A 12,947-nucleotide genomic window follows, 5' to 3' on the forward strand; every position below is an offset into this window, starting at 1 on the left:
TGCACCTGTCTGGGACAGAACACCTGCCTGTGTTCATCCTCGCAGTTCTTTATGTCGTTCTGTTCAGAAGAACCTCTTGGAAGAAAGACTTGTTGGGTTCTCTATAAAAAAACATGTTTAATAGTTTAGTGACTGTGACTAGGACTAAAAGATTCACAGTTTAGGGACAAAGACTAGGACTAAAAGATCCACAGAATAATGACCATGACTAGGAGTAAAAGGTCGACAGATTAGAGACCATGACTAGAACCAAAAGATCCATAGTTTAGGGACCAAGACTAGGACTAAATGATCCACAGATTAGTGACCATGATAAGGACTAAATGATCCACAGATTAGTGACTATAACAAGCACCAAAAGCTTCGTAGTTTAGAGACCATGACTAGGACTAAAAGATCCACAGTTTAGGGACCAAAACTAGGACTAAAAGATCCACAGATTAGTGACCATGACTAGGCCTAATATATCCACAGATTAGAGACTGTGACTAGGACTAAAAGAGCCACTGTTTACGGACCTTGACTAAGACTAAAAGATTCATAATTTAGGGACCATGACTAAGGATAAAAGATCCACAGTTTAGGGACTATGACTAGGACTAAATGATCCATAGTTTTGGGACCATGACTAAGGCTAAAAGATCCACAGTTTTGGAACCATTACTAGAGCTAAAATAACCATAGTTTAGGGAGCAGGATTAGGACTAGAAGATTCATAGTCTAAGGACCAAGACTAGGACTAAAAATCCATAGATTAGAGACCATGACTAGAACTAAAAGCTGCACCTGTACCTGTTCTCTTTTCCAATAAGGATGTTGTCTTGTCTTCTTGTGTCTCTCTGTCTTCTTGATATCCATTTCAGCTAGAGAACAAAATTAGATAAATCAGTAACCAAGCCTTTCTCTCATAGTCTGTCCTGGGATCCTTGGTTACCATAACAAACTCTTAGCAACACCCTACCAACCACATGTACCACAGCAACCTATTATCAACCTATTATCTCATGATGCTGATCATGAGAATGGACTATTCTTCTCACCTATAGCTGTGGTGTTAGATGTTCCACAATCTTGTCATCTGTTCATTTCATTTACTCACCCAGAGGTTCCTTGTCAGGTTCCTCCTCAATGTCCTCATGATGGATTCCTAAGAGGTCTTTGAGGGTTTTAGTAGCCAACGTCATCTCATTGTCTGTGTTAACATTAATATCAGCATTAATAATATCAGCGTTTGCCCTGTTAACTCAGAGTGATCATGATGCTGATCATGAACATGGACTCTTCTTCTCACCCATAGCTGTGGTGTTAGATGTTCCACAATCTTGTCATCTGTTCATTTCATTTACTTACCCAGATGTTCCTTGACAGGTTCCTCCTCAATGTCCTCACAATTGATGCCTAGGAGGTCTTTGAGGGTTTTGGTAGCCAACATCATCTCCCTCGTCATCTCATTGTCTGTGTTAACATTAATATCAGCATTAATAATATCAGCGTTCGTCCTGTTAACTCATTGATCATGATGCTGATCATAAGAATGGACTCTTCTTCTCACCCATAGCTGTGGTGTTAGATGTTCCACAATCTTGTCATCTGTTCATTTCATTTACTCACCCAGATGTTCCTTGACAGGTTCCTCCTCAATGTCCTCCCGATGGATTCCTAAGAGGTCTTTGAGGGTTTTGGTAGCCAACATCATCTCCCTCGTCATCTCATTGTCTGTGTTAAAATTAATATCAGCATTAATAATATCAGCGTTTGCCCTGTTAACTCAGAGTGATCATGATGCTGATCATGAACATGGACTCTTCTTCTCACCCATAGCTGTGGTGTTAGATGTTCCACAATCTTGTCATCTGTTCATTTCATTTACTTACCCAGATGTTCCTTGACAGGTTCCTCCTCAATGTCCTCCCGATGGATTCCTAAGAGGTCTTTGAGGGTTTTGGTAGCCAACGTCATCTCCCTCGTCATCTCATTGTCTGTGTTAAAATTAATATCAGCATTAATAATATCAGCGTTTGCCCTGTTAACTCAGAGTGATCATGATGCTGATCATAAGAATGGACTCTTCTTCTCACCCATAGCTGTGGTGTTAGATGTTCCACAATCTTGTCATCTGTTCATTTCATTTACTTACCCAGATGTTCCTTGTCAGGTTCCTCCTCAGCGTCCTCACAATTGATGCCTAAGAGGTCTTTGAGGGTTTTAGTAGCCAACGTCATCTCATTGTCTGTGTTAAAATTAATATCAGCATTAATAATATCAGCATTAATAATATCAGCGTTCGTCCTGTTAACTCATTGATCATGATGCTGATCATAAGAATGGACTCTTCTTCTCACCCATAGCTGTGGTGTTAGATGTTCCACAATCTTGTCATCTGTTCATTTCATTTACTTACCCAGATGTTCCTTGACAGGTTCCTCCTCAATGTCCTCCCGATGGATTCCTAAGAGGTCTTTGAGGGTTTTGGTAGCCAACGTCATCTCATTGTCTGTGTTAAAATTAATATCAGCATTAATAATATCAGCATTATATCAGCGTTCCCTGTTAACTCAGAGTGATCATGATGCTGATCATAAGAATGGACTCTTCTTCTCACCCATAGCTGTGGTGTTAGATGTTCCACAATCTTGTCATCTGTTCATTTCATTTACTCACCCAGATGTTCCTTGACAGGTTCCTCCTCAATGTCCTCATGATGGATTCCTAAGAGGTCTTTGAGGGTTTTGGTAGCCAACGTCATCTCATTGTCTGTGTTAAAATTAATATCAGCATTAATAATATCACATTAATAATATCAGCGTTTGCCCTGTTAACTCAGAGTGATCATGATGCTGATCATGAACATGGACTCTTCTTCTCACCCATAGCTGTGGTGCTAGATGTTCCACAATCTTGTCATCTGTTCATTTCATTTACTTACCCAGATGTTCCTTGACAGGTTCCTCCTCAGCGTCCTCACAATTGATGCCTAGGAGGTCTTTGAGGGTTTTGGTAGCCAACATCATCTCCCTCGTCATCTCATTGTCTGTGTTAACATTAATATCAGCATTAATAATATCAGCGTTCGTCCTGTTAACTCATTGATCATGATGCTGATCATAAGAATGGACTCTTCTTCTCACCCATAGCTGTGGTGTTAGATGTTCCACAATCTTGTCATCTGTTCATTTCATTTACTCACCCAGATGTTCCTTGACAGGTTCCTCCTCAATGTCCTCCCGATGGATTCCTAAGAGGTCTTTGAGGGTTTTGGTAGCCACCGTCATCTCCCTCGTCATCTCATTGTCTGTGTTAACATTAATATCAGCATTAATAATATTAGTGTTTGCCCTGTTAACTCAGAGTGATCATGATGCTGATCATAAGAATGGACTCTTCTTCTCACCCATAGCTGTGGTGTTAGATGTTCCACAATCTTGTCATCTGTTCATTTCATTTACTTACCCAGATGTTCCTTGTCAGGTTCCTCCTCAGCATCCTCACAATTGATGCCTAGGAGGTCTTTGAGGGTTTTGGTAGCCAACATCATCTCCCTCGTCATCTCATTGTCTGTGTTAACATTAATATCAGCATTAATAATATCACCATTAATAATATCAGCGTTCGTCCTGTTAACTCATTGATCATGATGCTGATCATAAGAATGGACTCTTCTTCTCACCCATAGCTGTGGTGTTAGATGTTCCACAATCTTGTCATCTGTTCATTTCATTTACTCACCCAGAGGTTCCTTGACAGGTTCCTCCTCAATGTCCTCCTGATGGATTCCTAAGAGGTCTTTGAGGGTTTTGGTAGCCAACGTCATCTCATTGTCTGTGTTAAAATTAATATCAGCATTAATAATATCAGCATTAATAATATCAGCGTTTGCCCTGTTAACTCAGAGTGATCATGATGCTGATCATGAACATGGACTCTTCTTCTCACCCATAGCTGTGGTGTTAGATGTTCCACAATCTTGTCATCTGTTCATTTCATTTACTTACCCAGATGTTCCTTGACAGGTTCCTCCTCAGCGTCCTCACAATTGATGCCTAGGAGGTCTTTGAGGGTTTTGGTAGCCAACATCATCTCCCTCGTCATCTCATTGTCTGTGTTAAAATTAATATCAGCATTAATAATATCAGCGTTTGCCCTGTTAACTCAGAGTGATCATGATGCTGATCATGAACATGGACTCTTCTTCTCACCCATAGCTGTGGTGTTAGATGTTCCACAATCTTGTCATCTGTTCATTACATTTACTTACCCAGATGTTCCTTGTCAGGTTCCTCCTCAGCGTCCTCACAATTGATGCCTAGGAGGTCTTTGAGGGTTTTGGTAGCCAACGTCATCTCCCTCGTCATCTCATTGTCTGTGTTAAACATTAATATCAGCATTAATAATATCACCATTAATAATATCAGCGTTCGCCCTGTTAACTCAGTGATCATGATGCTGATCATAAGAATGGACTCTTCTTCTCACCCATAGTTGTGGTGTTAGATGTTCCACAATCTTGTCATCTGTTCATTTCATTTACTCACCCAGAGGTTCCTTGACAGGTTCCTCCTCAATGTCCTCATGATGGATTCCTAAGAGGTCTTTGAGGGTTTTGGTAGCCAACATCATCTCCCTCGTCATCTCATTGTCTGTGTTAAAATTAATATCAGCATTAATAATATCAGCATTAATAATATCAGCGTTTGCCCTGTTAACTCAGAGTGATCATGATGCTGATCATGAACATGGACTCTTCTTCTCACCCATAGCTGTGGTGTTAGATGTTCCACAATCTTGTCATCTGTTCATTTCATTTACTCACCCAGATGTTCCTTGACAGGTTCCTCCTCAATGTCCTCCCGATGGATTCCTAAGAGGTCTTTGAGGGTTTTAGTAGCCAACGTCATCTCATTGTCTGTGTTAAAATTAATATCAGCATTAATAATATCAGCGTTTGCCCTGTTAACTCAGAGTGATCATGATGCTGATCATGAACATGGACTCTTCTTCTCACCCATAGCTGTGGTGTTAGATGTTCCACAATCTTGTCATCTGTTCATTTCATTTACTTACCCAGATGTTCCTTGACAGGTTCCTCCTCAGCGTCCTCACAATTGATGCCTAGGAGGTCTTTGAGGGTTTTGGTAGCCAACATCATCTCCCTCGTCATCTCATTGTCTGTGTTAACATTAATATCAGCATTAATAATATCAGCGTTCGTCCTGTTAACTCATTGATCATGATGCTGATCATAAGAATGGACTCTTCTTCTCACCCATAGCTGTGGTGTTAGATGTTCCACAATCTTGTCATCTGTTCATTTCATTTACTCACCCAGATGTTCCTTGACAGGTTCCTCCTCAATGTCCTCCCGATGGATTCCTAAGAGGTTTTTGAGGGTTTTGGTAGCCAACGTCATCTCATTCTCTGTGTTACAATTAATATCAGCATTAATAATATCAGCATTAATAATATCAGCGTTCGTCCTGTTAACTCAGAGTGATCATGATGCTGATCATAAGAATGGACTCTTCTTCTCACCCATAGCTGTGGTGTTAGATGTTCCACAATCTTGTCATCTGTTCATTTCATTTACTCACCCAGAGGTTCCTTGACAGGTTCCTCCTCAGCGTCCTCACAATTGATTCCTAAGAGGTCTTTGAGGGTTTTGGTAGCCAACATCATCTCCCTCGTCATCTCATTGTCTGCATTCACATAAATAAATTTGATCATTTTTCCAGCTGATTTCATTCCTGATACATTTCCACTGACCATTTCCATTACTAACCGAAAGATTGGTCATCACCTGTTTCACCATCGTCCAAGTTGCTGTGAGGGTCCTCCTCAGAGTCCTCCAGAGACATGCTCATGAATTTGTTGGTGGCTTCAGCCTCCGCTTCATCAGCCGCCATCTCATTTTCTGCTTTAATACAAATAAATACTTTCAGTATTCCAGCTTTTTCATTTTTATTGTAGATGTTTTATGTTCGTTACTCACCCAGAGGCTGGACACTTGCTGGACACCCCATCTGGATCTCCTCGTCAAACAGGATCTCTAGGAGCTCACTGATGGCTTTAGCTTCGTCATCATTGGTGCTCACTAGATTATCTTGAATGAATTCAGACAGATTAGAGCTCATATTAAGCTTTAATATTAATTATATGTGTCAATATCATCTCACTATTTGTTCATTTCTTTACTTACCCAGATGTTCCTGCAGATGTTCCTCCACATTGTCCTCCACTGAGATGCTCATGGGCTCATCGATGGATTCAGCTTCAGCTTCAGCTTCAGCAGCCTTCTTTGGCTGGGCACTCGCTGATAGAGCATCAGCAAACAGGACCTCCAGGAGCTCTCTGATGGCTGTAGCAGCATCATCATTGGTGCTCACTGGATGATCTAGAATGAATTCAGACAGATTAGAGATCATATTTAAGCTGAATTCCTGTGTTAATATAAATTAAGGGTGTTTTCAGACCTGAAAGTCCTGATCAAAGTCCAAACTGAGGTTCATGTGTTTGTTACATTGTAATCATTTGATCCAGCTCGTTTTGGTTGCGATTTAACGAGCGCACTAAAGAACTCTGCATGACACACCTATGTCCTGACATCATCACCACCGTGGGAGGTGTCTCCCTGTACTGGACACCGATTGGTTTGTAGAGGAGAGTCTGATGTCAGCGTGTGGTCAGTTCAGCTGCTTGTCTTTTACGTTTGGAGAAAAATGTTGACTTTTGACTTTTTCGTGAGTCCAAATTACAAATAAATACACCGTCTCCTCCCCGTGAGCTACCGCGGCTCATTTTACTCTCTTCTGGTTCTTTTTCTTCCTCTATTGTTTGATTGGTGACGACAGCCTGACTCAACTTCCTGGAATTGGTCCGAAAATGTGAACCATCCAAAACCGAACCATGGCTCAGTTTGATCTGGACCAAGACCACCTCTTTTAGTCCGACCAAATTTTGGCCCTTTGATCTGAACCATGGTCTGAGGAAACTTTCACACATGCAGTTTTGCTTCAGACCAAATTTAAAAGTCTGAAGGTCTGGAACAAACAAAGTAGGTGTGAAAGCAACCAGAATTTGTTATCATCATCACGACATCTGCTCATCAACTTTACTTACACAGAGGCTGGACACTCGCTGGATACTCCAGCTGGATCTCCAGGAGCTCACTGATGACTCCAGTCTTGTCATCAGTTATGCTCACTAGATTATCTTGAATGAAGAATTAAAACAGATTAGAATTCACATTTCAATATGAACTAAATGTATTTCCACCATGACATCATTACTTTCTTTACTTACCCAGAGGTTCCTCCAGATGTTCCTCCTCATTGTCCTCGACTGAGATGCTCATGAACGCATCGATGGCTTCAGCTTCAGCTTCAGCAGCCTTCTTTGTAATCATCTCATTTTCTGCTTTAATACAAATAAATATGGTCAGTTTTCCAGTTTTTTTCATTTTCATTGTAATATTTTTATTTCCTTTACTCACTCAGAGGCTGGACACTCGCCATCAGAGCATCAGCAAACAGGACCTCCAGGAGCTCTCTGATGGCTTTAGCAGCATCATCATTGGTGCTCACTGGATGATCTAGAATGAATTCATACAGATTAGAGATCATATTAAGCTGAATTCCTGTGTTAATATAAATTAAGGGTGTTTTCAGACCTGAAAGTCCTGATCAAAGTCCAAACTGAGGTTCATGTGTTTGTTACATTGTAATCATTTGATCCAGCTCGTTTTGGTTGCGATTTAACGAGCGCACTAAAGAACTCTGCATGACACACCTACGTCCTGACATCATCACCACCGTGGGCTGTGTCTCCCTGTACTGGACACCGATTGGTTTGTAGAGGAGAGTCTGATGTCAGCGTGTGGTCAGTTCAGCTTCTTGTCTTTTACGTTTGAATGGAGAAAAATGTTGACTTTTGACTTTTTCGTGAGTCCAAATTACAAATAAATACACCGTCTCCTCCCCGTGAGCTACCGCGGCTCATTTTACTCTCTTCTGGTTCTTTTTCTTCCTCTATTGTTTGATGGGTGACGACAGCCTGACTCAACTTCCTGGAATTGGTCCGAAAATGTGAACCATCCAAAAAAGTGCTTTCACACTGCAAATGAATCGAACCATGGCTCAGTTTGATCTGGACCAAGACCACCTCTTTTAGACCGACCAAATTTTGGCCCTTTGATCTGAACCATGGTCTGAGGAAACTTTCACACATGCAGTTTTGCTTCAGACCAAATTTAAAAGTCTGAAGGTCTGGAACAAACAAAGGAGGTGTGAAAGCAACCAGAATTTGTTATCATCATCACGACATCTGCTCATCAACTTTACTTACACAGAGGCTGGACACTCGCTGGATACTCCAGCTGGATCTCCAGGAGCTCACTGATGACTCCAGTCTTGTCATCAGTTATGCTCACTAGATTATCTTGAATGAAGAATTAAAACAGATTAGAATTCACATTTCAATATGAACTAAATGTATTTCCACCATGACATCATTACTTTCTTTACTTACCCAGAGGTTCCTCCAGATGTTCCTTCTCATTGTCCTCGACTGAGATGCTCATGAACGCATCGATGGCTTCAGCTTCAGCTTCAGCAGCCTTCTTTGTAATCATCTCATTTTCTGCTTTAATACACATAAATATGGTCAGTTTTCCAGTTTTTTCATTTTCATTGTAATATTTTTATTTCCTTTACTCACTCAGAGGCTGGACACTCGCCATCAGAGCATCAGCAAACAGGACCTCCAGGAGCTCTCTGATGGCTTTAGCAGCATCATCATTGGTGCTCACTGGATGATCTAGAATGAATTGAGACAGATTAGAGATCATATTAAGCTGAATTCTTGCTTTTATTTTAACTAAATGTGTTATTATCATCGTACTATCTGTTCATTTTCTTTACTTACCCAGATGTTTCTCCAGAGGTTCTCCAATCATCATCACTGTCTCAGTTTCTGTATATAAAAATACAGTCAAATATGACGGGCACTGAATATTATTGAGTTTTGAAAATTATTTCAAAAACACCCTCTTAAGATGTATTTTCCAGTTATTACTCTGAAATATTCAGTTCTTTTTTCTCAATTATTCAGTATGAAATATGAATTTTTCCATATCTCATACGAATTCAGTATTTACTATGAATCTTTATGTGAGTATTGAGAATTATTCAGTCTCTGTTATGAACGTTCCATGATTATTTTGAAATATTCTTTACCTCCTATGATTTATTCACTATCCATTGTGAATTATACAGCACCTACTATGAATTATTGACTATCAAATTTTATTTATATAATGACTTCTGTGAATTATTTAATAACTATTGTAAATTGTTATGTAATCAGTATTAATTATTTCACATGCACTACAAATTATTGAATGCCCCGTATGAATTATTCAATATATATTATAAATGATTATATAATTACTATGAATTATTTTGTATGCACTACGAATTATTTACTGTCCACTATGAATATTCAGTATCCATTATGAATTTTTGAGTATCAGCAATGAATATTCAGTGACTCCTACAAATTAATCAGTATCTACTGTGATTTATACAGTATCCAATAGGGATTATTCAGTATCTACTATTAATATTTATTGACTACTATGAATTATTAAGTCTTCATTCTGAATTATTTAGTATCTGCAATGAATTATTCAGTATCTACTATGAATTTTACGGTGCCTGCTATGAACATGTGGTGATTCCTATGATTGTTCAGTATGTACTATGAACGCTATTGTATCCACTATGAATTATACAGTATATATTACAAATTATTATGTAACTACTACAAATTCTTCTGTATGCATTATGAATTTTTCAGTAACCATGGTGAATTATTTAGTGTCTACTATTAATATTTAGTGACTACTATGAACTACTTAGTCTTCATTATACATTATTTATTATTTGCAATGAATTATTCAGTATCTACTTTGGATATTTAGTCACAGCTATAAATTATTCAGTACCCACTATGAATTTTACAGTGTCTACTATGAATATTTGGTGTTCATTACTTTTATTCAGTGTCTGTTATGAATATTATCTCATTAACTCACTCAGAAACTGCTCCATGTGTGTTTCAACTTCATCCAGCAGCGTATTCATTAGACGTTTTTTGGTTTCATCCGTCTCTTCAGTGAGGTTCTGCTGTTGTGGAGGTGCCGTGTTCTCCGGCGTCTCAGGAGAGATGCTTTTAAGGCTGCCGGACACGAGGCCTACTGGCAGGTCCACAACATCAGCCTCTTCCTCCAACTTTGCTGGCTGCTGGATTGTTTGGCTCCTTTTTTCTTCTTCTTCTTCGTCTTTTTTCTTGTTGTTCTTCCTTGCTTTCTTCCACTGCATCTTCCATTTCCTCCCACTCCTCTTCTTCTTTCCTTTCTTTCTCTTTTCACTCTGCTGCTCCTCCTTTCTCTCGCTGTCTGTGTCCGAGTCCTCATGGACTCGGCAGCACAAGAACCAGAGGCAGCTCATTGTAGCAGCTGATCTCTTCGCGGCTCCACACGGAATGTTGTGGAACAGCCGTGTGACGGAACTTATCTGCATCACCTTTATGTCATCACAGCCTGTAGCCTTTAGTCCATTATGACTTCAGAGCGCATTGTACATTATATTACGCTCACTGCTGACCAATGAGGGAGAAGCTACAGTCAAGTGGACAGAATGTAGTGACCCTTGAGGAAGACAAATACATTGAAGACACTTCATCATAACTTTCATTAACATACCATTAACTAATGATTAATAGCTGTGAACCAATGATGAGTTCATGAGAATTTGAAATGAACAAATGTTTACAAATGACAGTTCATGTAGTTACCAATGCATGTATTCATATTTACAAATATGTTAATGAATCACTTGCTCATCAGAATTGGAAAATGAATAAATGACTAGATAATGAGGCTTTGAAAACGAGCAAATGTTCATCAATGATAGTTCATGTTGCCAATGTGTCCATTCATACTTTCAAACATGAACAAATCATTAGTTCTTAAGAATTTGAAAAGGTACATAAGTTCATGATTGGCAGCTTGTGTATAACAGTGTGCTGTCTCAGAACAGTGTGTGGCGCTGCTACAAGTGTATAACACACAGTGGTGCTGCTGCGGTTCTACATACCTCAGTGTCACTGCTAGGCTGAGAGGGCTCCGACCCCCAAAGGTATCCAATCAAGAGCAGCTCTGTGCTCCTGTTCACCTACAATGTGCTTCAGCAAGGCAGATGAGTCTAATAACGTGACAGCAAGTCTATATTATGGCTAAATATTGAGGCAAGATATAATAATCATATAATCAAAAAAGATCTTTTAGTTCTGGGCCCTTTTCAGTGCATAAAGTAAGTTAAAACGGTTCATAATTAGATTATATATACTTACAAGTCATGAATAAATATGTATAACTCTAAAAAATGTTAACAAATATGTGTAAGCTATATATGAATCAGTTATAGACTTTTTTGCAGTACCTGAACTAAAGTTGAAACTCTTCATTATTAGTTAATATTTCTAAAGGCTTATAACCTATTAGTGAATATGGATTTAAATTTCATAAGCATGTTAACACATTATCACTCCTTACATACACTCATGTATGATTGGACGTCTCCATACAGTAATTCGTAATTAAGAAACATTAATTGATTATATATAAACCTTTTGACAGTACCTACTCCAAAGTGAACCACATTCACTATTTCTTAAATGCTGTAAATGTTTATCAGCCACTGGCATTTAACACATGTTTACCGGTCATCAGTGAATTCAAACTAGGCCAAGAGTGAAATTAAACAATGACTTTAATTGGCATTTGCTCACCAATTACAAATAAAAAATGAAGCAATTTGCTCAACAATTACAAAAAAGATAGAAATCTATGAAGTCTGTGTCACTGAAAATAAGATTTTGGATACCAAAGACTTTCATTACTTTTTAGCTACATTAGTATCATAACTGTAGTGCAAAGCTAAAGAAGCAAATGTGATACACCAAATGTGTCTTGCTTAATAAACCACATTTGAGCTGGGGGGAAAATTACATGAATTAAATTATATATAAATATATAAATATAAAATATATAAATATATATATTAAAAAGTTTTGGTGAACCACAACTTTAAGGTCTGTAGCACATGATAAAAACATCTACTGGCCTTTCTTAGCAAAATCAAGAAGCTTTTCTTTTTGGGAAAAAGTGCTGGCCAGCTCCTCAAATTTGGGAGGGTCAATAATTGCCAGCTCAGCAATTGGAGCCATAGTCACAATGGTATTCTGGGATACCCCTACGGCCTTGTATGCTGACACGAATGATTTCCTCTTCTTGTAATGATTCAGCACCGCTTTGTATCTCCACATAACCTCATCTGGACCTCGAGCTGAAGTAATAAACAAACACAAAAACATGTCCACAACTGAGTCCATCAGCTAATTATGTTGTGTTAACATATCAAAGAACTACAGCCTAATGATTGTCTTGTCATGACAAAGTGCATTGATTTGAAGTTGGCCTATGCGCTATATAGGAAAAACAAACTTTGTGGACAATGTTTGAAAACTGACTCTTGCGGGACACTTTATTTTGAGTGATCCGTTTTAAATGAAATAAACACTCAACAGACTCTCAGTAACATCAACAACATACCAGTGATGTAGCAGCAGTGAATACATTCAGTAGATTATCAGGAGACTTTTAATTAACTGTGTAAATAAAATTTGTTTATAATCTGCTGAATTCTGTTGTTTTTTCACTTTGTTTGGAGTTCATATCTGTAGATGTGCAACCTGAGGGGTCACTGAACATGTAACAGGTTTAATACAGACCACCTCAACATCCTCGACAAGCTGTTACAGACACACTGACACCATTCTGTACCTGGAGCTTCACTGGATTAGGTTTTGGTCAGGGTTCAGGTTAGGGTTAG

General features: G+C 38.8%; 1 protein-coding gene across 1 annotated transcript; it reads right to left on the minus strand.

The window, feature by feature from the left end:
• Positions 1-1,091: 1,091 nt before the first annotated feature.
• On the minus strand, positions 1,092-7,326 carry LOC118803893 (titin-like). The gene is made up of 15 exons (XM_036564426.1): positions 7,293-7,326; positions 7,114-7,206; positions 6,194-6,388; positions 5,987-6,097; positions 5,795-5,911; positions 5,589-5,693; positions 5,062-5,166; positions 4,811-4,903; positions 4,256-4,360; positions 3,993-4,097; positions 3,727-3,819; positions 2,138-2,230; positions 1,612-1,716; positions 1,351-1,455; positions 1,092-1,192 (listed from the first exon to the last, which is right to left on the minus strand). Exons 1-15 carry the CDS (start codon positions 7,324-7,326, stop codon positions 1,092-1,094), a joined length of 1,560 nt encoding a protein of 519 aa, XP_036420319.1.
• Positions 7,327-12,947: the final 5,621 nt, after the last annotated feature.

This window comes from Colossoma macropomum, unplaced genomic scaffold (assembly GCF_904425465.1).
Source record: "Colossoma macropomum unplaced genomic scaffold, Colossoma_macropomum, whole genome shotgun sequence".
NCBI lineage: Eukaryota > Metazoa > Chordata > Actinopteri > Characiformes > Serrasalmidae > Colossoma > Colossoma macropomum.